This window comes from Trichosurus vulpecula, chromosome 3 (assembly GCF_011100635.1).
Source record: "Trichosurus vulpecula isolate mTriVul1 chromosome 3, mTriVul1.pri, whole genome shotgun sequence".
NCBI classification, from domain to species: domain Eukaryota; kingdom Metazoa; phylum Chordata; class Mammalia; order Diprotodontia; family Phalangeridae; genus Trichosurus; species Trichosurus vulpecula.
This window is the reverse complement of record NC_050575.1, coordinates 50,021,929-50,048,140: the sequence shown is the minus strand read 5'-3', so window position 1 is coordinate 50,048,140 and position 26,212 is coordinate 50,021,929. Positions and strand designations below refer to the sequence as shown.

Below are 26,212 nucleotides of genomic sequence, written 5' to 3'. Positions count from 1 at the left end.
AGTCAGCGGCTCAGCCGGAAATGGAACCCAGGCGTCCAGACTCCCCAGCATAGGTTCTCTCCACAGCCCCGCAGACGCCGCGTCCTCCCTGAGGCCCCTGACCTCCCCCTCCGGTCATTCACCAGCCAGGCTCCGCAGGGCTCCTCCCCGTCCCCAGCCTCCCGAAGTTGGCGCGGCTGAGATCTGAGCTGGGGCTGGACAGGGGAAGAGGGGAGGTGGAAAGGGGGGCCGGGGGCAGGGTTTGTCTGGAGGGGTGGAGCCTCCAGGAGTTCCGGAGTTCGAGTCACAGCTTCGGTTGGGTCTGGAACCGGAGCGGAGATGCAGCCGCCGCCGCGAAAAGTGAGTGCACTTGGGAAGGTGGGGACAGAGCAGCCCGTCTGGCGGGCGGTGAGAAGGGACGCCAGGGCCGGTGGGTCAAGGACGAGGGAGGGAGCAAGAAAACGAAGACGGCCCCGCCTCCTGGTCCCCGCCCCTCGAGCCTCCCCACCCCCCCACGTGGGGTCCAGTTGGAGTATTTCCAGAATTGGGCTTCAGTCCCTATTCCTACCCCAAGTGGAATAGATTCCCACCCTGTCCCTTCCCCTTAGGTGAAACCGGTCCAGGAGGTGAAGCTGTGCTTCCTGGAGCAGCTGAGCATCTTACAGAGCCGGCAGCAGAGAGAGGCCGACCTACTGGAGGACATCAGGTAGCCCCTCTTCTGGAGAAATCCACAGGAACCCTTTGCCAGGCCAGTTGAGGGATGTCAGCCGCCGTCCCTAACACCTCCTGACACACGCATAGAAATACCCACAACGTTACACACATGTAGCTTCCTACAGACATGTCTTCCCACTGATAGATTCCCCCCTTCTCCCCCCACTACACATAGATGCCCCTAACACTAGATTGTGTTGTGGTGGAGGAGGAAGGGGAATGAATAGAGGCCATGAACTATTCTATAGATTGAGACATACCAAGAAGAGCATGTGTTCACTATATTGTGGAAGGTGCTACATCTATAGCAACCTCAATAAGCTTCTCCACCTTAGCATACACTATAGTATATAGTCCCTCATACACATGCACAGCTCCTAGTTAGAGATATCACTAAAAAACCTTCCCCTGGCCCAGCCAACAGCCCAAGACTGTGTATACCATTTCCCCCTCTTCTGCCTGGATGAGGCAGAAGTGTGTATACATCTACCTCCCCAAATTCCCCTGATAATATGTATAGAAAATGCTCTTCTTCTTCCGTACAGAACAAAGTCTATTTCACAGAAACCTTATCTGTCTTGTATGTTACCACTGTCTTGACGGGATCCAAAGTGTATTTCCCCAGAGTGCTACCTATCTCTAACTCAACCCCATTGGGGGTACTAAAGGCTAATGTTTGGAAGAAATATCAGTATAGGCTAAACTAAAGTCACTCCCTGATTTTATATATTCTGGTACACTCCTAATCTCCTAACCTCATCCTCTAGAGGTTGGGATGTATGGTCACTGGCAATGGGTATCAGGAGGTGCTGGAGGTGCGGGGAAGGTAGAGGAGCTAATAAACTTTTATCTCCACAGATCTTACAGTAAACAACGGGCAGCCATTGAGAGGGAATATGGACAGGTATGAAATAGTTGTTCCAGAGGGCAGCTCCTCACATTTCTGCCCTGAGTAGTAGTACCCTGCTATCCATGCCCACTCATATCCCACCCTTGCCATACATGATATTCATACTTTTTTTCAATTCTGTGCATCCTAAACCCATTCCCTTTCCTTTCTCAGGCTCAGGGTAGGGGTGGTGATGGCAGTTGGTTTTGATATATGGAGCTGTGTAAATGATGGGCTCTCCCCCCAGGCATTACAAAAATTGGCTGGGCCATTTCTGAAGAAAGAGGGACATCGGAGCTTGGAGACTGATGGCAGGTGAGGAACAGGGGAAAAAGTGGAAAATTGGGACAGAAAGACTAAAGAAAGCTGGATGACCAAGATACTAAGCAGCCCCTGGGGGCAGGGAGACAGAGTTGGGTTTGGTGGGGCGGGGTTCAGGTGAACTTGGAAAGCTGAGGCTAGAGCTGATGCTGTAGCTAAGGTAGGAAGGAGGCTGACCCAGCAAGGACATGGCAGTGGGGGTGGGGAAGCTGTCAAGTGATCCCTGTGGCTAAGCTAATGGGCAGATCGATTGATGGACTGATGGGTCTGCAGGGAATCAGGGGAGGGGGCAGGGAAAAGAATCTGTTTCACTCTTTGGGGGAAGGAGTTATAAACACAAAAACCTTGTTTCTCTTGTATTTTAAGGATTATAAAGCTCTAGTATGCCTCCCCAACCCAGCTCTGACCTTGGTTGTTGTTTTTTTTTGGGGGGGGGGATGGAGCAGGACTGTGTTTAATGCCTGGCGATGCCTGCTGGAGGGCACCTTGGCTGGGGGCCAGGCTCGGGTTCTTGCAGCTGACCGATACCGAGACTTGGCTGGGGGCACAGGGAGAAGTGCCAAGGAGCAGCTACTCAGGAAGGTGTGGGGAGTGGCTTTGGGAGGGTATGCTGAAGAGAGAGGACTAAAGGGGGAGGAAGTCCTGGAAAAGGGGGGCGGCATTTGACCTGAGGGAGGAGTAAGGTGGATGTGATGATGCCCATGTATTTGGGAGGGTGCCCATGTCCTGGAGGTACCCCCAGGGTGCTGAGCAGTTGCAGCGGGCCCAAGCCGAAGTGCTGGAGTCTGTGAGGGAGCTGAGCCGGAGCCTGAAGCTATATGGGCAGCGGGAGAGAGTGTGGAGCCTCGTCCAGGAAAAGGCAGCTGATGTCCAGGCCAGGTGAGGGCTCTGGGGAAATGAAAGTCCTGGGAGGGGTGGAAACCCCAGAGCAGGGTAAGAGAGGTGTGTGATGTAGTATAAGGTGCTACGGACTTGAAGTTCAGGAGATTGGATTAAAATGTGAGCTTTGGTATTTGTTAGCTATGGGAACACGGGGGAGTTACTTAACCTTTCTAAACCTCATTTGCCACATCTGTAAAATGGGGATAATAATACTTGTTTTTTTCTACCTCACAGGGCAATGAAAGAAACACTGTAAACCTTAAAGCATTATAGAAATGGGAGTTATTTATTATTATTAATATCTCTAGGGTACGGGGGAAGAGAAAAAATAAATTTACATGATCTTTGTAATATATTTAAAAGGAATAACAAGTTTTATATAACAGATGTGCAGTTTCATGTGCAATCATTTTTTTTATTATACTGTGTCATGGGGAGTGCTTGTTTTACCCCATAAATTAAAAATAAAAAATATAAATAAAACATGTAATATACCACAATATAACATAACATAATATGATTAATACAACTAGTTTCTAATTTACTTTCCTTTCCTTTTCTCTCTGCCCTAAACCAGGCTGAGTCGAAGTGACCATGGTTTGTTTCATACTCGGACCAGCCTTCAGAAACTCAGTCTCAAGGTCAGATGTGGGCATTGGGGTCCAGGGAAGATGACAAATGATTAGAGGATATGGCTGGGAAGTGATGAGCTGTTCTCCAGTTCTGACCTAAGAAGAGGCTATGGCCTATGGGAAGTACAGTGGGGGCTCCAGGGTCCCCTGTCCTGAATGCTTATTTCTTCTTTTGCCCTGTCAGTTGTCAGCCCAATCAGCCCAGTACTCTCAGCAACTGAGCGCTGCCCGGAACGAATATCTGCTTAGCTTGGCAAGCACCAATGCCCACCTTGGGCATTATTACCAAGAGGAGCTGCCTGCATTGCTCAAGGTAAGCCAGGCCCTGTAGCACCCCCACCTTTGTCTCTGTGACATCACCGCTGTTATTCTAGCTGCTGCCTGCAAGAGGCCAAGCAGTCAGGAGCTCTTTCCTCTCTGCTTCCTCAAGCCTGGGCATGGGGAGATAAAGGTCAAGGCTTTAGTGTCTTGGGACCTCCTTCAGGGCTTGGTTGGGGACTTGTCCGAGCAGCTGGGTGACCCCCTGGCCTTGTTGAGTCGAACAGAATTGGAAACAGCACAGCAGGAGCTGGAACTGGCCCAGCGAGGGGGGCAGGTGATTGCTCAGGTCAGTTCCCTCCTTCCTCATCCTTGCCCCTGTACCAAAACTTGCCCTCCAACATAGACCTTCCCATTAACATAGAACCTCATCCTTTATCCCTCAGTCCCTCCCTACAATGTAGATCTCTGTTTACCTCCAATCTAGATCTTCCCTTCTTGCTCCCAACAAATTCCCCAGAGTAGGCTCCCTCTCAACATGGATTGTTTTTGCTTGATCTCAACACAGAAAACCTTCTTTCCATTTACCCCCACCATGCATCTTTTCCCCCCTCATCCTTCCCAGCAGTGGCTCACTAGCTCCTCCTGAGGAGTAGCTGTCCCCATTCTCCCTTGCCCCCAGGTAAGCTGGGAACAAGAGTTGCTTCACTTTCTTCAAGAGCCAGGAGTGTTCTCCCCAACACCACTACAGCAATTTCAGCCAATGGGAAGTGACCAGGTGAGATCCTCTTCTATCTCTCTTCCTCAGACCATTCTCAGGACAAATGTCCTTGTGTTTGAACTAGCCCAGATGCTATGTGCCTAAGGAATGGGGTCTTCAAGGTCACTATCCCCTCCAACCTTCAGTTCTCCTTCTTATTAAGGGCATCATCCCATCTCTCCCAAAGGTTATCCATCTGGGCTTCCAGATCTGTAGATGTCTGTCCCTGTATGTACCTATTGGCGTCTGTGTCCTTTCAATTCAATTCAACAAGCATTTATTGAGTATCTACTAATAAAATGAAACAACTTCTGCTCTCAAGGGGCTTCCATTCTACTGGAATGATAACATTTATGTAGGCCTTTAAGATTTATAAAGTTCTTTACCCACTTTATCATATTTTATCTTCCTAAGAACCCAATGTGTTAAGTACTACGTGTGTGTCCATGTTGTGGGTTTCCTTATCCCTGATATGTCATCGCTGTACCTCTGTCCCTGGAGACACACACACACACACACACACACACACACACACACACACACACACACCGAGTGAGACAGAGAGAGAGCGAGAGACAGAGAAAGGGAGACAGACAGAGACAGAGACACAAAGAGAGACACAGAGACAGAAACACAGAGAAAGACACAGAGACAGAGAGACACACACAGAGAGAGACACAGAGACAGAGAGACAGAGAGACAGGCAGACAGAGAGAGAGACAGAGAGACACAGAGATAAGGCTGGAAGATAATCAAGCTAGGGGAAATGAGGGGCATTGTATCTCCTCCTAAAAATGCCTGCCCATGACCAGGTGTGTGTGCTGGAGCTAGAAGGAGGCTCAGGGGGTATTCCAGGAGAGAGTGGCCTGAAAAAGGAGGCACAGCACTGGGCCAACAGAGCTGCCCGAGATTACAAAGTCCAGAGTCATGGGCAACGGGTAAGTTGGGGAAAGTCTGGAATGGTATGGGAAGGAAAGAAGGGCCTGAAAGTGGGGAGTTCTGAGGAGAAGGGAAACAATTTATCATGTGAGTCACAGGGCATCTCAAGCTAAAAATGGGGTTTCAATCAAGAGAACTCCCCACTCTTCCTTCCCTCCTTCTCAAATCAGGTGTGGCAACGGTTAGAACTGAAAAGGCAGCAGGCCCTGGAACGGGAGGCCTCAGGTGTGGAACTTCGACTTCAGGAAGTTAAAGAGAGTGTTCGTCGTGCTCAGGTGTGGGCATGACTGGTGCCAGGCTAAGGCGGTGTGTGTGTGTGTGTGGGTGGGGTAGACTTTCCAAATCCCTTTGCCTCAGTGGTCCTGGCAAGAAAAGTTGGGTTGGTTGGGACACACTTCACTGGTGGGAGAGGGTGAAAAGCTAGAGTCATTGTGTGGCCCCTTGCTCCATCACAAATGCTCTTCCTCCTTCCTTGTCCATGTGCCAGGTGAGCCAGGTGAAAGGGGCTGCTCGGCTGGCTGTGCTCCAAGGGGCTGGGTTGGATATAGAGCAGTGGCTTCAGCCAGCCATGTCCCAGGCCCGGGAAGAGCTGGAGCAGGAGAGGCGGCTCAGCGAAGCCCGGCTATCCCAGAAAGGAGACCTCTCTCCCATGGTGAGATAAGACTTTCCCTCCCCTGTACCCAAAGAAAAGCCCATCTATACTGATTCCTCTCCTCCCACCAATCCTTCCCTTCAGAGTGAGGATCTTTTCAAAGACTCCCCGCCCCATGGTAAAACTCTACTAAATTAGAGGACAGACCCTAATCAGATGATTTATTTCCGTAGCCAAGGAAAATAATGCAGAGGTTTGGGGTTGGACAATCACATCTTTGATGAATGGTGAATGCAATTCTGGGGATGGGGGAGACTGTGGTAAAGGAACTGATACCCACTTCTGTGTCTCCTACCAGGCAGAAGATGCAGAATTGTCAGATTTTGAGGACTGTGAGGAGGGGGGGGAGCTGTTTCAAGAGCCAGCTCCCCCAACCCTCCCTACTAGGTCCCTCCCTTGCCCAGCACATGTTGTCTTTGGCTATCAGGTGGGACACAGTGGTTGGGGTTAGGGAGAGCCCCAGGGTGGGGGAGTGAGCACCCTTTGATTAAGAGAGGGGAGGGAAGGACAAAGAATGGTCCGGACCTGAGTCCATCCCTGTGGGGCTCAGGCTGGACGGGAGGATGAATTGACCATCACAGAAGGGGAGTGGCTGGAGGTCGTGGAGGATGGGGATGCAGATGAGTGGGTCAAGGTGTGTGTTGGGGCCCTAGGGAATGGGGGGTGAAGGAGCTGAGGGCCCTGGGTTCTGACTCTGAGAGGGGATGGGAAGCATGGGAAGTATCCCTAGGTGGTCCCTAAGGAGAGATGGAACTGGAGGCCCTTTTTAAGACAGCAAGTTCCTGGGGGTTGGGTAGAGGAAGGGTTTTGATCCAGTTGGATTTCTCCCTTCTCTATCACCTCCAATGCCTCTCCACCTTTTCCATTGTAATCAGGCTCGGAATCAGCATGGTGTGGTGGGTTATGTCCCAGAGCGATACCTTGACTTCCCAGACCTTGTCCCTCCTCAGGAGGGCCACCACAGTGACAACCCCTCAGGGGGAAATTCCACAGGTGAGGGGGCCTCAACACAGTAGAAGACCAGTGGCGTTAAGGTGGGTACATCATGTCCCTTCTATCCCCTTCATGGTTTCTCTGATCCTGTTCTACAGTGTGCCTGGCCCGAGCCCTATACAGCTATGTAGGACAGAGTGCTGAGGAGCTGAGCTTCCCAGAGGGAGCATTGATCCGGCTGCTGCCCCGGGCCCAGGGTGGTGTGGATGATGGCTTTTGGAGGGGAGAGTTTGGGGGCCAAGTTGGAGTTTTCCCTTCCCTGTTGGTAGAGGAGTTGTTGGGCCCTCCAGGACCCCTAGACTCCCCAAACCAAGAAGAGGTGAGCTGGCTTTATACCTTAAGAGGGTGACGAGTGTTCCCTTCTCTAACCAAGGCTAGTTCAGGCCTAGGTCATAGGCATTATCACCTCCCCCCTCCCCGGGGTATAAACATTTCATTACAACTTGTATTAGGGAGTTGAGGGGTGGTATAGGATGGAGAAGTGGGGGGAAGGTGACAGGCAAGATCTCCCTATCTCCCAAACCCAAGAGCTGACTTCCTCAGTAAACTCCCATTCATAAAACTCCTGCCTTATCTCCCAGGTGCTGCCATCCCCATCCCCACCAAGTTTCTCTCCTCCAGCTCCCATGCCTACTGCTGATAGGACTGCAGGAACTCTGTCTGAGGGTGAGTTGGGGAACCTGGGATGAACAGAGTTGGAGGACTCAGAGGGAATGAATGTTTTACACCATATCAAATTTAAATTCTTCTCTTGGGCTTTCAAAGTCCTCTTTAATTTAACCTTATCCCACCTATCCATCTTCTATTCCATGAATCTCCCAAAAGACACAGTCTTCTCTTTTACTTTTAAAAAATTGTTGCCCATGTGGTCTCCCACACCACAACTCCCCCTACCCCTGTCCCCACCTGGAATATCCTCTCCATGCTCCCCAGCCTAACTCAACCTTACCTGAAGGCTTCTGTGAACGTAAATGATCTTCTCTCTCCCTTGAGTTTTTATATCGTCCATAGTCTATGCTATTTAGTATTTAATTATACATTTTCTTGTCTTGTGTACTATTATTCCATATATTAATCTTGTTTCCCTAATTAGTTAGAAGCTTCTTGAGAGCCTATGTTTTGTATTCTTTCTGTGCCCTGATAAGGTCCAACACAGGGAGGGAAACTAGGTACTTGATAAATTATTGCTTTGATTGATTCAATGACTTCAAGTTTGCTTGTTCTTTCTCCAAGACCACCCACTGGATTGCCTCGGCCCAGGAGATTCATCAACCCCTCGTCTCCGGCCGGTAAGACTTCTTCCCTGGGGTAGGCAATGCAGGAAGGTAGTTCACCTATCCTGGCCTACAGGTGTGAAATATGTGGGAGGGATGGCTAAAGCAGGTTGGTTCTGGGGGTCTTGGCACTGATTGTCGACATTTTTCTTGTAGCTACGCCCACCCCCACCCCCACCCACCAAAGTTCTGGAGGCTGAGAGATTGGAGCCCCTCACCTGAGCCCAATGGGGTGTCCCAGCCTCCTCCTTATCGATGCCTCCCAACTGCTGAGTGGCTGCCACCAGAGAAAGTGTGTGATGACCTCTCCCCAACCTCATCTCCCCTCCTGGAAGCCAAGGCTGAGGCAGGGCCCTAGGACACCTAGGCAGTATAGATGGGTGTTTCCTGTGTTTCCAGTTGCCTTCCTGAGGCTGTGGCCACTTATAACTTGCCCCACCAACCACCTCCGCCTCCCCTCCCCTGCCGCTGGTGGGTTGTGGGGGAAGGGTCAGAAGTCGTGGGAACCAGTGTGCAGATCCGCTGTAATAGTCCGAGCTGATTTATTGACAGTGCAATAAAGGGGCAAGGAGCCCAAGCCAGTGCCTGAGCTTTTGTGTGCTGAGAGGGAGGTCTAATGGGGAGTATTGCTTCAGGTGCCCATCTTGAGCATGGGGCCTGCTCCCAAATGCCACACTCAAGCAGAGGAGCAAGTTGATGGAGGAGGAGGGAGCCTGGGGTGAATGTAGGGGCAACTTCTCCTCACCTTTGACCTGTCTTAAGCTGGAGATGAAGTAGAGGGAAGGGATTGAGAGGCTGGGGACCACTCTCTGCATTCCCAGCCTGAGATAATACAGCCCCTGGGAAGAGGGGTTGTTCTGTTTTCGTGGAGGGCAATCCTGTCTCAGAGTGAGGAGGGGGCTTCATGCTTGCCCCTCTTCCCTGCCCAGCCAGCTACAGATCCTTGCAGTAAGGAGTGAAGATGAAGCTTGGGGAAAAGGAAAGGGAAGGGGATAATCTTCCTGCCTCCTCTAGCTTCTTTTTCCACCCCCCAACTCACACTCTACCTCTTGTCGCCCTCCTCTTCTTAATGCCCCTCAGAGCAGTGGTGCCCTTAGCCCCTCCCTCCTGAAAATCAGCTTCATGGGCTGAAGTGTTCAATTTACCTTGCAACTTAGGGAAGTGGTGGGGTGCCCACCCTTCCCTGGAAACAAGCACATTTTGGGAGGGCCAGACTCACCTCACACTCCTCTTGAGCCACCTGGCGGTAACACCTGAGATAAAGAAGGCAAAGGGTACCATAAGTTTTCTAACTTCATCTAGTCAGAAAACTGGACCTACTAAGCAGGGACAGTGGCTTTACCCAGTGGCTCTACCCACCCTGACTTCCCTATACACACATCTGACTGTTGCCTACCTGCAGATCTGAGGCATCCAGTTTGGCTGGCTGTCCATTTGTTTCCCTTCTGGTCAACACTGGCCTTGTGTCCCTCTCTCTGGCTGCTGCCTCCAAGTCTTCCATGGCTCCAGAGGGCCTCTCAGTCAGAGAGGGGACAAGGCTCCTTTCTCTGAGGCCCCCATTCTGTACAGGGGAACTAGATAGGATGCCAACCTCTGGCCCTGATGCTGGAAGTTTCTCTGTGGCAGGAGTTCCAGTCCCAATCCACCCTTTCCCAGAACTCTGGCCACCCCCTGGGTCCTGCTCACCACTGGAGCCCCAACTTCTATCAGTGGGTGAGCCATCCCGATGTTCATGAAGCCCAAATCTCTTCTCAATATGTGTCACCCGGAACCTGGGAGGGAAGGGGATATGTTGTGGCTCAGTATTGCTAGAGGTTCTCTGAACTGTTTCTCCGAACACTGCCCCCCTGTATTCCCATTTGCTGACATTTGATAGCTTCTGATAGCAAAGGAAACCTCAGCAGATAGGTGAATTTTGGAGTTCCATTCCAGCTTCCAAGAGTACTCCCTGGCTGGAAACCCTCCTCTCCCCCTACCCTCCAGGATAGGAGAGGAGTAGTACTAAGTCAGGGAGCCTGGATAAATCTTCTGGCCAATTGTCTTAGAAAGATCTATCACCTGAATGGGAGGCCCTGAACTCTGCCCCCCTCCTCTTTGGGTGCCCCATCCACACCTGCCCACAGAGAACACTGTGGTCTCCCCTGGCCTAGTACGACCCTTGCCCTCTTTGGATCGGCCCTGTCGGACGAGAGGTGGCCTCTTGTTTCGGCTGCAGTGGATACAAGGGGCAGCTGAGCCCAGGTGAACTGTATGGTGGTGAGATGGAGTCCCATCCTGCAGGCTAGGAGCACCATCAAGGCTGGGGAGAATACAGAAAAATCCTTTTCACTGTGCCTTCTGTGCATCCATTCCCCACCCCTATCTTTCTATCTGCCCTATTCTCCCTCCAAAATCTGAAGCACACTAAGGAACTAGTGACAACATTTTGTCTCTCAAGGCTATTTAAATCCAACAAGACTACATTGAGAAGTCAATAATTAACTTACAGAATGAATGATAGGATTCAGGCAGTGATACTTGGATAGTAAAGTTATTTGAGAGAAGTCTTCTAGGTGCTCCTGAAATCATACTATCCAACTGATTAAGTTGTGACTTTAGCAGGGACTAGCTATTAAGGAGAAAGTGTTTTCCTGACCAGTATTTGGGGGGAATTCTCCACACTTCCAGCTCACCTGGACAGCTGTACTGTTGCTTCACCTTCACTGTCCCCAAGCATCTCTTTCAAGGCCTCAGCATTGGCTGTGAAAGAGAAGTGGCAAGAGGATGTCATGGATGTAGGAATGGGGTAGGGGGTTGAAGAGCAGATACCAATGAACACTTACCTTCATTTTGGATGATGCATTGGACAATCCTTTCCACTGTGTCCTCATTCACATCCTCATCATCCACTGTGGAGGTGAGGGAAAGTGTCAACTTCAAAGAAAGAGCAATTGGAACCAACGCAAAGTCACTGGCCTTTGGATTGTTCCTTTCCTTTTCATGAGCACCTTATTTGGCTCCCTAGCAGCTCTGGTGGTTCTAGATCAGTGACCACCAAAGGATTATGACTCTAAAGCTGTAAGGGACTTTAGAGGCCATAGAGTACAATCTCTTCATTTTAGAGGTGGGGATATTGAGTCAGAGAAGTGAGGTGGGGGGGTGGATTTGACAAGGATATGATTCTCTTCATCCTGCCTCCTTTTCACTTTCCCAGGGGTTCTGTTTCAGCTTACTGTATAATTTCAGGACCAATGAACCAACAGGTTCCCAAAATAACTCACCAGGGCCTCACAATCACTATGATTTTTGCCTTGTAGTTACTGAATTCACTGCACTCTATCCCCCAAACTAAACTGCAAAAACTGTCCCTGACTCAGGTCAATGAAATATGAGCTATGAGTTATGGGTAGCAGGGGAGCAAAAGCGGATGTAAGTCACTCTGGGGGAGTCATATTCCCACTACTGGTAGGAGAGAGAAAGAAGAGACCTGGATAAGGTGCACTGAGGAGTATTAGTGAAGTGTGCAGGTGTGTGTGGCACATTCAAGTGTATAATGGAAAGACATACAAGGAAGAAAATTAAGGAGGCTTGTCCCTGATGATGGGGCTCCCCCTTTTTCCACACTCACGTGGCTGGAGTTGGGCATCCTCAGGCTCTGAGCCTCTTGATGTCCGACAGCGATAACCCTTCTTCTTGAGTACATGGCAGATCATGAACCCCACGAGGCCCATGAGAAAGAAGACCAGCACGAGAAGGAACAGCATGTACAGCCCATGTTGGGGCTCTGGTCCTGGTTGCAATTCCGACATACGGCCCTGGGGGGCGGGCCGAGCCGGGGTCAGGGCCCCAAAGAGGGATGCGAGTCAGGGCGAGGGCAGTGAATTCCATGTTTGGACCCCTACCGGGAGTCCTCCCAGGACCCTCCAGAAGCCAGTCCTCCAGTAAATCTAGAACCCCTTCCCCTCTCAGCCCAGGCGCTGTCCAGGGAATGGGTGCTAGTCAGCCAGGCCCCGGGGCACCTGGTCAACAGGGGTTGCAAGTTGTTTTCCATACTCCTAATCCAACCTTCATCCCTCTTCCCTTTGATATTTCATTCCTTCCTTCTCGCTGCATACACAAACCCCACTCTCTCCCCATCCGCATTCCTCCCAAGGACACTGTCTCTGAAGACTGGAAGGAGCTCTATGATGCGGTCCTGGGCATAGTCTGAGTCAGCGCTGGCCTCTCGCTTCCTCCGCAGCCCCAGGCCAGGTCCCCTGAAAAGCTCCTTTCTCTCAATATCCCTCAGTTTGTCCCTCTCTCCAACTCCTGTTTCCTAGAGACATCCTGGACTCCCCTCCCTCTCCAGACTGTCCCTTCCCCCAATTCCCCTGGCCCGGCTGACCTTGTGGCCTCTGCACTGTCTCTGGGGATGCGTATGTTTGTTCGGCTTTGGCTCCGGCAGCGTCCTAGTACCTCTCAGCCTGCCCTCGGAGCCCTTCCCGAGAGCATCCTCCGCCCCCCTTCTCCCCACCCCCCAGGCCACCTCACCCGCTCCAGCTCCGGCTCCGGGCTGCGGCTGCTGGTGCCGCGGCGGGCTGGGGGTGGGGGAGTGGGGGAGTTGAGGTAGGGGTACAGGAAGGCGGCGGATAGGGAAGGAGGGAAAAGAGAAACTGGGACGGGGTGCAGGCGTCCTCTGGACTTTCCAGGGTTGGGGATGGGAAGGGGATTGGGGTAAGGATGGGGGGCCTGTACCGCAGCCACCTCCTAGTCCCGGCTGCTCTCTCTCTGGCTGTGCTGCCTGCGCGGGCACGGGGATAAAGGGGGCGGAGCGGCAGGTGTGTGGGACGGAGTGCGTGCGTGACACCACAGTGTCTGACACGGCTAGGTCTCCGTGTCAATGTGTCCCACTCGGGGAGTCGGTCTCTCACGCACCCTGGCCACCACTGGGTGATATGCCCCCTTGTTCTGGTTCCTGGTTGCAACCCAGAATCCGGGAGCCCCGGCAGGTCGGAAGGTGTCAGTTTCCCTTCGGGCGGGGTGCAGCCAGCTCCCTGCACCTTAGGACAGCCTTTCATCTCCAGCGCCCAGGTAGAAGCGCGGCGGCGGGACTTGAGACTCCCTACTTCTCAGGGTGGATCGGAGGGAGGGGGGATTGGGATGTCCATGGACCGAATGATTAATAAACATTCGTGGAATTAAAGGATCTCGGGGAATGGGGAACTCTGAGATGCTCGGGGACCGATTGTGCACTTCAAGTTCCGCGGATACCCCGGGAACGCCCTCCCTCTGGGGCTCTTCCCCGCCGAGCTCAGTCACCCCAGCGCCAAGAGCAGCGGCTAGCTTCGAGGGGGGGCGGAGCTATTAGAGCCAGGGGGAGTGGCATTTCTGGCGCGGGGCGGGGCCTCGGCCTCCCCCTCCCTTGCGGCTCGGAGCCCGCGGCGACCTCGGATTCCGCAAGGGGCGTGGCGTAGCGCGATGACGTAGAACGCGGGGTCTGGAGGCGGGGCTGGAGGGCGGAGGTGCAGGGCCTGGTACCCCCGGTACTATGGCCAAGACGGTGGCCTATTTCTATGACCCGGATGTGGGGAACTTCCACTATGGTGAGACTGGGGAGGAGAACCCGGGACAGCGAGGGGGGAAACGGGAGGAGGAAGAGGGCGGGGGAGTGGGGGCCACGGGCGCGAGCAGGCTCCCTCTCCTCTGCCCCCCCCCCACCCCCAACAACCCGGATCAAGTGGAGGATTGGGAGGTGGGGGTGGGGGTGGAGTGAGTTCCCTAGGACCTTGGGGAGGGAGCATACTGGGGCCTTTGGGGTGGTGGGTCAGCGACCCTTCTTTACCACCCCTTCCTCCAGGGGCCGGTCACCCCATGAAACCCCATCGTCTGGCGCTCACCCACAGCCTGGTGCTGCACTATGGGCTCTACAAGAAGATGATTGTGAGTGTTTATTTTCTCTCTTCTCCGCCACCGCCCCTCCCGCACTGCACCCCCTCCCCTGTTCTGTATGCTCTTGCACTTGGGGTACAGGCCTAGAGGAAATGGAGACTGGGAGACCCCTTCATCCCCTGAGTCATAGGTTAATAGGGATTAGAAGGGTTGTTAATAATAAGGATTGGAAGGGATGTTAGAGATCTCTCTAGTGAACGACAGGTTGGGAAACTGAGGCCAAGAAAGGGGAAGTGACCTGCCGAAGGTTAAACAGTGTAGAAAGCCAACTCCAAATCCAACATTTTTTTTTTAAATATCACACTACCTCTCATGCTGTCCCACACTATTATTTTCTTGCCACAACAAGATGCCAGAACTTTAATACGCCAACAGAATGAGAGGGTACTTTGGGTATGCTCTTGTACAAGAGTTAATTCAGCCCTTCTATCTTTCTTTTTTGGTTGAGAGTTGAGAATTAAGGGGCTTGGCTTGGCTACTCATATACTCGGCACCTTTCTGGTCCCCGCTTCAAAAGAAATACACCCAAAAATCTACCAACATTACACACAGAACCTTGTCTCTACGACTGTGCCCTTGGGCAAGGCACATGTCTTTGACATGGTTGGGACTTGGAAGATGAGAACTGGAACCATTCAGACTCAGAATGGTATGCATATGCATACTGTTGATCGTCACTTTTAGGGTACTGTTAAATATAAAATCAAGGAGGGGTTTGTGTAGAGTAAGGTTACTAAAGATGGTAGGTAGTTAAAGTTGTATGCATGCAGCTTCCAGCAAGTCAGGATTACTGTGGAGTTTCATTTAATAAATCATTCCTTGTTATCCTGTGGGAGAAGGCACTCTGTTAGATAGGGTGTTTGGTCTTTACTTGCTTGTTTTACTTGGATGGACTGCATTGCTATGTGGCTCCCCCCTGGAGTCTTTTGCTATACATTACTGAGTTTATTTTTCCACTATTCGCAGAGCCCTGTGCCTTCACATAAAAGAGAAAGTGCTTACCTTTAGAGACTGTTCTAACTGTTGGAAAAGACATAATTTCCAATTTCAGAAAGCTTCCAATTAATTTGGGGAATCGTAACAATAATAATACATTATGTTTGTATATTGATTTGTGCTTTTCAAAATAGTTTCATGTACATTGTCACATTTGAATCCAGAAGGAAACACTAGGGTAGAGGAGGAAAGAGAGGTCAACAGACATAGGACTATGGAACTCTCTCCATAGGGACAGGAAGGATTGGGAGAGGAAGGAAAGGATGACATGAGAATGTACGTGGGGATAAATATAGCAATATAGTCAATAATTGAACTCAGCAACTTTGCTTTAGCCTCAAATCGATCTTCTACTTCCCATAGGAAGACTTTCATGGAAGGAGTGTGTCTCTATGTGGGTGCTTGGGTGGGGGGAGTACTTTGGAACCTCTGAGGTTGGGCTGAAACAGTCAAAGCCCCCTAATTTAGAACTAATCCTGCCCAAATTCAATGTTTTCTTTATTCCAAGGTCTTCAAGCCATACCAAGCCTCTCAGCATGATATGTGCCGCTTCCACTCAGAGGATTATATTGATTTCCTACAGCGGGTCAGCCCCACCAACATGCAGGGCTTTACTAAGAGTCTCAATGCCTTCAATGTAGGAGATGACTGGTGAGGGAAGGTCAAGGGACTTTTGATGTGGATCACTGTTGGTCATTGGGGTGAGGAATGAATTGTAGGGAAGTGGGAGGGGAGCTGTGGGGAGTTTTTGTAAGGTACTGTGTCGAATGTGACTGGGGACACACAGAAGTACAGTTCTGACCAAGTAGGGGAGACCTAACATACAGGGTAAATAATACAAACTTTTGAACTTTTTAGCCTGGCCTTGGAGGTTCTTCCTTGTCTTTTTTTTAACTGACTTTTCAAGTTTGTCTTCTGTTACTCCCCTGCGTGAATCCCCAACTGATTTTCTTTTTTCCCCAATATACCATGCAAATTCAGTGTCCCCAGCTTTAACCATATTCTTTCACCTATTCATATTCTACAGATTGTTTAGCTCAAGATCCAGGTCCTCCATGAAGCCTTCCCTGGTGGCTGTAGCCTCATTATTTCTCCTTCCTTTTAATTCCTGCAGCACTTTTGTCTATACCATTGACTTGACACTAATTATATGCTATATTATAATATATCTTAAATTGTTCTTCATTTTTCTTTATGTGTGTCTTTTCCCACAGTGCCTAGAATAATGTTGGGCAAATAGTAGGCATGCAATAAATAAATAAGCATTCTCTGTGTGTATGTACATATATATATTTATACACACACTTTTTTTTAGTAAAAAGACAAATGAATTAATAGGATGGGAGGTAAAAGGAAGAAGGCCTAAATTGGATTAGGTGTATTGCCTAATTGTTCAGTTTCTTGGGAAAGGACCCAAGGCTCTGGGTGATCCAGCCATGTCCTCTGTCTTACAGTCCCGTGTTCCCAGGCCTCTTTGAGTTCTGTTCCCGTTACACAGGTGCTTCCCTTCAGGGAGCTACACAATTGAACAACAAGGTAAGCATATCCCTGTCATCCCCATTCATCCACTGCTTTGGAATCCACAACCACTGAGCTCTTGCCCTATCCTCATGTCCCTGTGCCTTAGGAGGGCTATAAGTTGGATGTTTGTCCTTTAGATCTGTGATATTGCCATTAACTGGGCTGGAGGACTGCACCATGCCAAGAAGTTTGAGGTGAGTGTGGAGGTGATGGGGGGAGCTAAGGGTGTTGTGGGCATGGGTGAGGGTGGGGGCCAAAATATGGTGAGGGATGTAGGGGTGAGGTGCTTCTTCCCCCAAAGCCACTCTCCTGCTGCAGGCCTCAGGTTTCTGCTATGTCAATGACATTGTGATCGGCATCCTGGAGCTGCTGAAGTAAGGAACTTACAGGGGAGGATGGGGTGAGATAACGGGGAATGGGTTCTCTCTATGGACTTTGAGGGAATGTGAGTCTTTGGACTGGGCCTTTCAGTCCCACCTCTGCCCTTTCTCTGACATCTAGCAATCCTAGTTTATTCCCTTCTGGTAGACAACTTTTACCTTCATCACATTTATTTCTCCGTAAGTCCCAGTCCCCATTTCCTCTCCCCCCACTCCCAGCCCCACCCTAGGGTAATAGGATATACTCTGTATAGGAATGCCCTTGATAGGACAGCTTCAGCTAATCTGGGAACTGAGTCTAGGTTTCAGGTGATTAGGCTCTGTGAACATAAGGGGTTCCATGTTTGGGAGCAATATGTGAATATGGGATTAGGGGAGAGATTTCCTCTTGGCTTATCTATGTCTGCCTCACACTCTTTGTTTTCCTTTGCCCTAGGTATCACCCCCGTGTATTGTACATTGACATTGACATCCACCATGGGGATGGTGTACAGGAAGCCTTTTATCTCACTGATCGAGTCATGACTGTCTCTTTCCATAAATATGGCAATTACTTCTTCCCTGGCACAGGTAGAGAGATTTGGCGGGAAGAGCTGGTGGGAGGGGAGGGGTGGGGGGGTGGGAAGGAGGATTGATTGAGGAAATGATAGGCCAGGGAGGATTAAGTAGCTTTAGGAAGGGAACAGAAGGGGTTGGACAGTTGTTGGGAGCACAGAGTCTATGCGTGAGGTAAAAAAAATCCAGATTTGTAGTATTTCCCCAGCACGTTACCCCCAGCCATCTTTTCCCTGCAGGTGATATGTATGAAGTTGGAGCAGAAAGTGGACGCTACTACTGTCTCAATGTGCCCCTGCGGGATGGCATCGATGACCAGAGTAAAGGACTACCTCTTTGCCTAATCTCATATTTTTTTTCTTTACTATCTACTGGCTGTTTTCTCATGCCCTGTGTTGCCTTGTACCTGGGTTGTTGGTTCCCTGATCCCCCTTTTCCCTGTTTCTGAGTCCAGTCCTTCTCCTTATGGTGCTAGTTGTCTACCTCTTATCACTCCAGGTTACAAGCACCTCTTCCAGCCTGTCATTAACCAAGTGGTGGATTTTTACCAGCCAACATGCATTGTACTACAGGTAGCAATCAATTTGAATGCCTGAGAGAGAGAGAGAGAGAGAGAGAGAGAGAGAGAGAGAGAGTGTGTGTGTGTGTGTGGAGGGGGGGAAGTTAAGAGTTGGAGGGGAAAGTTAGTCTTGGCCTTTGTGGAACGTGGTAAGGAGGGTGACAGTTCTCAATTTGGAGAAGAAATATAGGGTAGATGGTCACTCATGTTGTCCCAGTCAGTTATCTCACCACAGCTACTTGGTATTTTGCTCTTTGCAGTGTGGAGCTGATTCCCTGGGGTGTGATAGGCTGGGCTGCTTCAACCTTAGCATCCGAGGTCATGGGTAAGAATCTTTTCTTTCCATACCCTCCTGGACACCCTTCAGAAACATCTTGGGGGTTGGGCAGAAGTACCTTAAGTTTATATACTTGTAGGTATAGGGGCAGGGTCCTGGCCTTTTATTCTGGACACAAAAGAACTAAGAGGGGGATATATGCAGAACCAGTGGATCTGTGATCTCATTAATGCAGTTATTCTCTTCAGTGATACAAATTGAAACTCATCTATGCCTGCCTATTGTGTGGGATTCTTCTTCATAAATTCCCCACGGGGAGTCCATCCAACAGTGTTGGGGGCTTTCCTCAAATTCTACCATTGCCTGGTGGCCAGTGGAATATATTCCCTGTCCATTAATTGTCCTTTACTCTCTTTATATGACCATGGGATATGAGAAGAAAATGTCACAAACAACTTGGATTCTTGGTCTGATTGGAATTGGTGGGGCCCTTGGATGTTGGGAGATCTAAGGTAAAAGTGACCAGTAAGATGGAAAAGGGATAGATAGATCAGCTGCTGACATTTCCTGATCCTCAACAGGGAGTGTGTTGAATATGTCAAGAGCTTTAACATCCCATTGCTGGTACTGGGTGGTGGTGGCTACACAGTTCGAAATGTTGCCCGATGCTGGTGAGTACAACCCTTCATCTATCTCTCCTCTCTCCTGTGAGTATTGTGGGTTCATTGAGGGTTGCCGAGTTGGGCCCTAGAGCCTTCTCATTCAGTTCTTTCCTTCCCCTTGTTTCAGGACATATGAGACATCACTGTTAGTAGAAGAAGCTATCAGTGAAGAGCTACCATATAGTGGTGAGATACTCTTTCTACCCCACCCCTACCCCATCTTTTCCAGATATATTTCCTTGGGACCCTAGGATGCCCTGGCATGGGGATGGAAAAATAATTTTATATCTTTCAGTAGGTAGAGTTGAGTTCTTCTCTAGTGTTGTTACTAACTCTTTTTTTTTCTGATACTGAATCACTGAATTTCAGGGGAGGCCAAAGTCCTGGCCTTTCTTCCTATAGAGTCTAAGTTAGATAGAGGTGAGACCCAGGAACTTTTCTTACCCCTTGCCCTGGGGCTCTGATCTGTTTTTCTTCCTCTTCCCAAACAAAGAATATTTTGAGTACTTTGCCCCAGACTTCACACTGCATCCAGATGTCAGCACACGAATTGAGAACCAGAATTCACGCCAGGTCAGTGGCCCAGAGAAATGGGGGATAGGGGTGAGAGTGGGGACAGGAAAGTGAAGGTGTAGAGTTGGGATATGGGGGACTTAATACCCATTGGTATGATTGGGAAATGATTGTTGGGTGTGGGCACAGGGTCAGAAGGGTTTGGCTAGGACTTCCAGGCCAAGGAACTGAGGGAAACAAATTAGGGAAGGAAGTTCCAGGCCAGTCCTAGTAATGGAACCTAAGTTGCTATGGTAGAAATCAGGACAGTCAAAGGCTGTAATATTGGTTGTGTAGAGAGAGCTCCCAACTGGTCTGTCCCTGACTAGAAGAGACTTCTGTGGAATTAGTGCTCCTTAGGGTGGGAACAGTGATGCTTTGGGAACGGATGAGAAATGGTTTATGTCCCCTTATGCTTTCCTTCTTGTTCTGGCTAGTACCTCGACCAGATCCGGCAGACTATCTTTGAGAATCTGAAGATGTTGAATCACGCACCCAGTGTCCAGATCCACGATGTGCCATCTGATCTGCTCACCTATGACCGAAATGATGAAGCTGATGCTGAAGAAAGGGGCCCTGAGGAAAACTATACCAGGTATGGGGTGAAGAGAGAATAGCCATTGAGGGAGCCTTAAGAAAGACAACAGCAGGCTATTTTGTTGAGAACTGGAATACAGCTATAGCAGGGTGGCTTTTTTTTTTTCTTTCTCTTGTTCTTTGGACTGAGGAAGGGAAGCGAGGAATACTTGGAGAACCATGACACGTATTTTGTGGGAGGTATGAAAGGCTACAACAGACTTGGTAGAAGGGTTCCAAGGAGAATGTTGCTGGTGAAAAGCCAGAAAGTGGCTAGAGACATAGAAGAGTTGGGAATCTAGGCACTGGAGCCTGTTGCTACCACCTTTTGTTTGCTTCCTGTCCCTTTCCTTTTTTCTTCCACTTTCTCTCCCCTGGCTAGGTGTTTAATAAATGCTTGTTGATTAATAGCAGTGATCTCTCTCCCAACCTCTCAGGCCAGAGGCTCCCAATGAGTTCTATGATGGAGACCATGACAACGATAAGGAAAGTGATGTAGAGATTTGAAGCTTGGAGAGACTGCTCTACAGAGGGTACTTCCCACTTCAGAGCTGGACAGGTGGCAAGAAGAGTGACCTTTCCTTGTGTGACTTTCTTTGTCTCTGGGCCTTTGCCATCCACTCTGTGGGGAAGAGTCCAAAGACTGCTACTGGTCCCAGAACCTACTTATCCTTACTCCAGTCTCTTTCTCTTCAAGCCAGAGGTGGTAGTTGTTGGAACAGGTAGATGGGGGATAGTCATAGCTCTGACTGGGGGCTACACGGTCAGCACCCCTAGACAGGTCAGAGAGGTCACATGTCCTCTGGGGCCCAGTCTTCTATCTTGCCCCCTGTTCTCAGACCCCCTGTCTTCTTTTGATAAAGGTATTTTCAGGACTGAGGGGTGGATGATATTGAAGGTACCTTTTTATTCCCAGCCATACTGTGCCCTGTCTGATGTACACTTTAATTTGGGAGTGGAAAGGGACCAGGGGAGGGTTGCCATTTGTTTCCTACCTTATCAGTCCCTTTTGATTGGGAAAGGAAGGAGTGGAGAGGGGTTTTGTGTCCTGCCTTTTCATATTTTATGTCCATTTTACCATTGTTTTTATCCAATAAATTGAGTCAGTATTTTTCTTATCTACTGCCTTCTTTCTGCGAATTTGATATTTCCTTCAGGTGTACTTTATTGGGAATATAGGGGTGGGGGAGGGTAGTTGAGGGTAGATTTCATTGTGTGGTGGTGTTCTATCACCAGGAGATCTGATGATAGATCTACTTCTTTTCAGTGAGTCCTTGGGCCTTTCTCAGGACTGCCATACTTTATTAGCTCAAGAGAGTGGTCCTGGGCTGTGAACTTGGACTCTGAGGCTAACACCAATGGTGGGGTTGGGTGTCTGAGGTTGGGTTTGTGACGAGAGGCAAGAAGCCCAAGCCACAGCAGTGTGGTTGGGGTAGCCTACTGTCTGTCCAGGCTGAGCCTTCTGGCGAAGGATCATCAATATCTCCTGTTCCAAAGGCCTCCCAGCCCTGGGAGAAGGCTGGTTTCCCGTGTACTCCGTGACGTCTAGGAATGATAGCCACACCAGTGCAGGGACGTGGAGAACCAAAGAGTTTGTAGTTCTGTCGGAGGCCCGGCAGATGGCGCTCTTCCTGGTTCTAGACCTCTCCACTTCCTCCCCACTAAATTGGGCTTAGTGGTTGAGCCCATCGGGCAGGTAGAGCGTTGAAACGGTCGTCACCCCCCAGGTTCAAAGCACTATTGGTAGGCACCGCACGGAAGTGTGGCCGGCTCCGAGCTCTGGGCCGTCTCTACTAGATATTCATGAGGCGCGCGCAACTAGGCATACTAATGAGCTCGGGGAAGGCGGGGGCCTGAGAGGCGCTGGGCGGCGGCGGCGCGCGGGCGGCTAGGAGGCAGCGAGCGGGCGAGCGGAGAAAGCAGGCTTCGGGGGGCAACGTGCTAGCCGGAGACATGGAGCCACCCGGAGGGGGCCTGGGGCCGGGCCGCGGGACCCGGGACAAGAAGAAGGGCCGGAGCCCGGAGGAGCCGCCCGCGGCTGGCGACGGCGGCAAATCCAAGAAATTCGTGAGTGTCCCACCCACCCATTGCCTCAGCCCCCGCCCCGCCACTGTCCCCTCGGGCCAACGGCTGGGGAGCCGCCCCCGCCGTCTGCCAGCCTGCCGGGTGCCCTTCCTGCTGGCCGGCTCCCCTTCGCCACCGTCCCTCCCCGCCCCGGTTTCCCCGAGCCCCAACTGCCCCCTTACCTCCCCTGCTCTCTTCATCTGACTCGGTCCTGGCGGCCTTTCTAGCCGCCCCCCCCCCCCCCAAATCGCCCGCTGTGCACACCTGGCCCCTCCTAACCCCCCCGGACCTTCTCTTTTCCGGACTTGCTCCCCCTCAACTGCTTCCTCCCCCCTCCCCCCACCAGGCTCCCCCTAATCCCTCTTCTGCCCTCCAGCCATCCTTGTCCCTGTCTCTCCCGATAAACACATCAGATCCAGTTTCCCCCCTTACCTTTCCCCCTAAACCTGGCCACCTTCCGCCACCTGGCCTCCCAGGTACCTTTCCCTCCCGCCCTCCCACACCAGACCTGGATCCTTTCAGCCCCTTCTCAGCACCCGCCCTCACCTGGCTCCCCTTAATGACTTCTGTCCACTTCCTCCCTCCCCCAGATCCTGGCCCCCTTGAGTTACTGCATACATCTTAACGCTAGTCCTTTTCCATCAGCCTTGTAACCTTCTTCTCTTCCCCACCTTGGGAACCCTTCAGGTAGCCACCTTCCCGGCTCCTGTGTGTCTTCCCTTTGCTGCTGTCGCTGTCGCTGTTTTTCCCTAATGTTTCACATAACCTTCTTCCTTTCAGATCTTTTCTCCCACAATCTTTATGGAACTAGTTCCCTTTTGCTGTCTCACGTTTTAATTTCTGCCTTCTATCAGTCGCTCCACAACTTCCTTCTTTTCTTTTTACATAGATGTTCCTTCTTCCTTGGCCCAACCCCCTTTCTCCAGGTACTTTCCTAGGTTCATTTTCTAATTCTCTCTTGGCATTCTCTTATTACCCCGCCCCCCTCTCATTTCCTGATCTATGATTTAGCCTTTTAACTTGTTAACTTTCCATCCAATAAAATCTTTTAGGCCCTCAGTCTAGTGTCATCTTATAATGGCTCCCTTTCAGGAATGTTACCTGACATGTGACCTCTCAGAAATTTGTCCTTTCACTGTTTAAAGAAATAAACTCCTGCCCAATTGCACATGTCCCTCAGTCATGTTATTACTCTGTCTTTCAATATTTCTTCCCCATTAGTGTTTTTCCTTTGTCCTATTATTACTTCCTTGGGGGTAAACTCTTTGGCTTCTTGCCCTAGAGTAGTAGTAACTCTCTCCCTCCACAAGTGGAGAGGAAAATAAAACGGCAAGTCCAAGAAATTTGTGAATAATGTAATTGTGTTTCATACATTTTCTGTTATAACCATCATTTCAACCTCTCCTACCCTCCTCATCCTCTTCAGTGCTGCTGACAGCCTTATTCTTGTCCGTGTTGACAGTTCTCTGAGAACTGCTTCAACCTCAGTCTGAAGAAAAAGTGATATCCATGTAACTCCTTACTTAGCATGTTCTATTATGATATCCATACCTTGCCCCTAAACCAAATCGTGTATTCCAACTCCTTTCTCCTGGGGCAGGAGAAGCCTCGAGGCTTCTAGGTTCTTGGGTGCAGCCTTTTGACCGAGGCCAGGTTTTACCCATCCAATACTTTTATTAAGGGGATTTGTTATGTGAAGTTTGGATTCAGTCGAAGGACTGAACTTGAGGTCGTAGAGGGCCACATATGGTCTCGAGGCTGCAGATTCCCCATCCCTGTCCTGGGGGCTATTTATTGCCTTAACGATTTGGAAATATGTGGAACACATTAAAGAGAACAAGTTGAGTACAAAAGCTTAATAACTCCTTACTAGTTGTAACCATGTATTCACTTCTTCAAGATCCCCTTACAATCTTTCCTTCTCATTGAATAAATTGCTTATAACTTTTGCTTACCTTCTCTCCCTTACTTCTCCCAAACAATCCAAGTAATTTTCTTACAAACTTGGCAAAAAAGCCAATAAAATGATGATTGGAAGGAAATACTACTTTCTAACCAAGGGTGTTGGGAAATGCAGTACTACATAGGAATTACTTGTGTAGCTGGCATAATAGAAAGAGGAATAGATTTGGAGTGACTGGGGTTTGAGTGCTGACTCCGCTGTTAATTGTTACTGTAGGCATGTCACCTAACTTCCCTTTGCCTCACTTACCTCCTCAGTAAAATAGGGCAATAATATGTCTACCACTTAAGTGACACAGTTGTTAAGAGGAAAGCACTTGTGTAAAATGACGATAGTAGTCAGCGGGGGCGTTAAAGTAATGATCCTTCTTTTTCTGCCTCATGTATGGTTAAACCAGAGGCTAGACCTGTTAACAATTGATCTTTATAATTAGCCTCATTATTCCAGGTCACTAATTGCCTATTTTTGTGCTGGCTATTATGTCTTCACCCAGAGCATGAGGCTTAGTAGTTCAAGAAAATTTCTTACTGGCTCGAAAATATTTCCTGTTTTGTACTACAGTGTCACCTGAATGTCTTTAGGTTAGGTGCTGAAGACTGGGTTAAACTTTCCTTCCCAGTCCTTCCCAAGTCCTGGGCCCCTGATTTGGAATTTCCTTCACTTCAAATCTTTTTGTGTTACTTTGCATTGAGGTTGTCCTCCCTCTCCTGAATTCCAACTAGACCTGCTGATTTACAGTCTTAGCTCCTTTTTTACACTTTCCAGGTCATCCTTAGGAATTTTTTTGTGTCTTTGATTTTCCTAGCTCTGGTATGTTTCACAGATTTTTGGAATCTCTTGAATGTGTGTTGCTTGAGGCTGAGATACTAATAGCACTCTCTGCTCAGTAGATAACTGTACCTTCCAGTTTATGCTGATTGTTTTTAACTCAGAGTTGTTTGTATTAGCTTTAGAGAGGGTGGAGTTTAAGTTCTAAAGGTGTTGTTCTTAACCCTTAGCTTGCTGAAATGTCTAATCTGGTAGTATAAGTAGTGAGAATTGTATTTTTTCCCAGATTATTAAATAAAGAATTATTTAAATATCCCCTTACTGGTAAATATAAGCTCTGAACATTCCAGCCTCCCTATCTTGTTGCCTTTGGGGAAAATGTGAGTTCTATAGACATTAAAAGCAAGGAGTGGCACCAAATTTCTGTGTGTGTGAAAGTATGACTGGTGTATTCTGGGGACTGATAGCTTGTTGTTTAAAGTGAGACTTTCTAGTTAGAGATAGTGACTAAACTCAAAGTTATTTCTCTCATGCTGTGCTTTTTCTAAAGTTTCTGTTCTTTGGAACTACAGCATGAGCCTCTTTAAGGAACCTGCACCATAGAGATTAAGTACCTCAGATGACTATTTATATCTGGTTCTGAGAGTGTCACTAATCCCTTTAGGAGTTTGATACCTTTTAGTGCTTTAGGCAGATTTTAGGAGGGACATGGATTAGAAGAAGAGGCTCTTGGGAAAGGAGTAGAGGAGTCAGATTTAGGTAAGGGAGGGGGAAGGAAGTAGATGCACAGTGAGGCTTAACGCAAATGAGAAAGCAAGGTCTAGGTGAACTCTGGGAATTTTCTTTTTGCTTCTGAGGTGCCTTGGATACGAAGAAGAGATAGGGGTCTCACTTTAAAAGGCAGTAGTATGTATATGATTTCTATCTATATATATTGTCATGAGCAGCTAGAAGAAGACTTCTTGATGCCTTTTCTCTTATTCTTAATGAGACTAACTTCACATGGCCTCATGGACATGTCCCCCCCCCCCTTTTTTTTTTACCATCAGTTGAAAAAGCCTTAGCATGTAGGTGAATAATAGGGGTGTCATTCATCAGAATTTGGTGTAGTCTCCCCTCTTTGAGTAGCAGTAAATGAG

General features: G+C 49.4%; 4 protein-coding genes across 6 annotated transcripts in view; 3 read left to right on the top strand and 1 right to left on the bottom strand.

Moving 5' to 3' along the window:
• The first annotated feature begins 256 nt into the window (after nucleotides 1-256).
• FCHSD1 (FCH and double SH3 domains 1) lies at nucleotides 257-8,876 on the top strand. The gene is made up of 20 exons (XM_036753012.1): nucleotides 257-339; nucleotides 588-685; nucleotides 1,552-1,597; nucleotides 1,830-1,897; nucleotides 2,350-2,485; nucleotides 2,646-2,782; nucleotides 3,363-3,426; nucleotides 3,602-3,730; nucleotides 3,902-4,024; nucleotides 4,358-4,453; nucleotides 5,248-5,373; nucleotides 5,545-5,649; nucleotides 5,862-6,026; nucleotides 6,325-6,453; nucleotides 6,577-6,660; nucleotides 6,902-7,019; nucleotides 7,118-7,338; nucleotides 7,601-7,685; nucleotides 8,253-8,308; nucleotides 8,450-8,876. The coding sequence occupies exons 1-20, from the start codon at nucleotides 319-321 to the stop codon at nucleotides 8,513-8,515; spliced, it is 2,073 nt and encodes a 690-aa protein (XP_036608907.1). The 5' UTR covers nucleotides 257-318; the 3' UTR covers nucleotides 8,516-8,876.
• RELL2 (RELT like 2) lies at nucleotides 8,817-12,725 on the bottom strand. The gene is made up of 8 exons (XM_036753013.1): nucleotides 12,657-12,725; nucleotides 11,901-12,087; nucleotides 11,116-11,181; nucleotides 10,966-11,032; nucleotides 10,407-10,592; nucleotides 9,690-10,065; nucleotides 9,513-9,546; nucleotides 8,817-9,260 (listed from the first exon to the last, which is right to left on the bottom strand). The coding sequence occupies exons 2-7, from the start codon at nucleotides 12,079-12,081 to the stop codon at nucleotides 9,514-9,516; spliced, it is 909 nt and encodes a 302-aa protein (XP_036608908.1). The 5' UTR covers nucleotides 12,082-12,087; nucleotides 12,657-12,725; the 3' UTR covers nucleotides 8,817-9,260; nucleotide 9,513.
• Nucleotides 12,726-13,723: 998 nt separating this feature from the next.
• On the top strand, nucleotides 13,724-21,396 carry HDAC3 (histone deacetylase 3). Its single transcript, XM_036752271.1, has 15 exons — nucleotides 13,724-13,854; nucleotides 14,109-14,191; nucleotides 15,705-15,847; nucleotides 16,651-16,732; nucleotides 16,855-16,911; nucleotides 17,036-17,091; nucleotides 17,534-17,667; nucleotides 17,892-17,972; nucleotides 18,151-18,224; nucleotides 18,472-18,536; nucleotides 19,070-19,159; nucleotides 19,278-19,336; nucleotides 19,644-19,723; nucleotides 20,140-20,297; nucleotides 20,716-21,396. Exons 1-15 carry the CDS (start codon nucleotides 13,800-13,802, stop codon nucleotides 20,783-20,785), a joined length of 1,287 nt encoding a protein of 428 aa, XP_036608166.1. The 5' UTR covers nucleotides 13,724-13,799; the 3' UTR covers nucleotides 20,786-21,396.
• A 743-nt stretch (nucleotides 21,397-22,139) lies between these two features.
• DIAPH1 (diaphanous related formin 1) overlaps nucleotides 22,140-26,212 on the top strand; it is an 83,108-nt gene continuing 79,035 nt past the window's right edge. For 2 of the 3 annotated variants that reach the window (XM_036749433.1, XM_036749432.1), the window contains exon 1: nucleotides 22,156-22,345. In XM_036749433.1, coding sequence (XP_036605328.1) covers nucleotides 22,232-22,345 — 114 coding nt within the window. In that variant the 5' untranslated portion in view covers nucleotides 22,156-22,231. Of the gene's footprint in view, nucleotides 22,346-26,212 lie in introns of all 3 variants that reach the window. The other variant, XM_036749431.1, reaches the window with a different exon arrangement.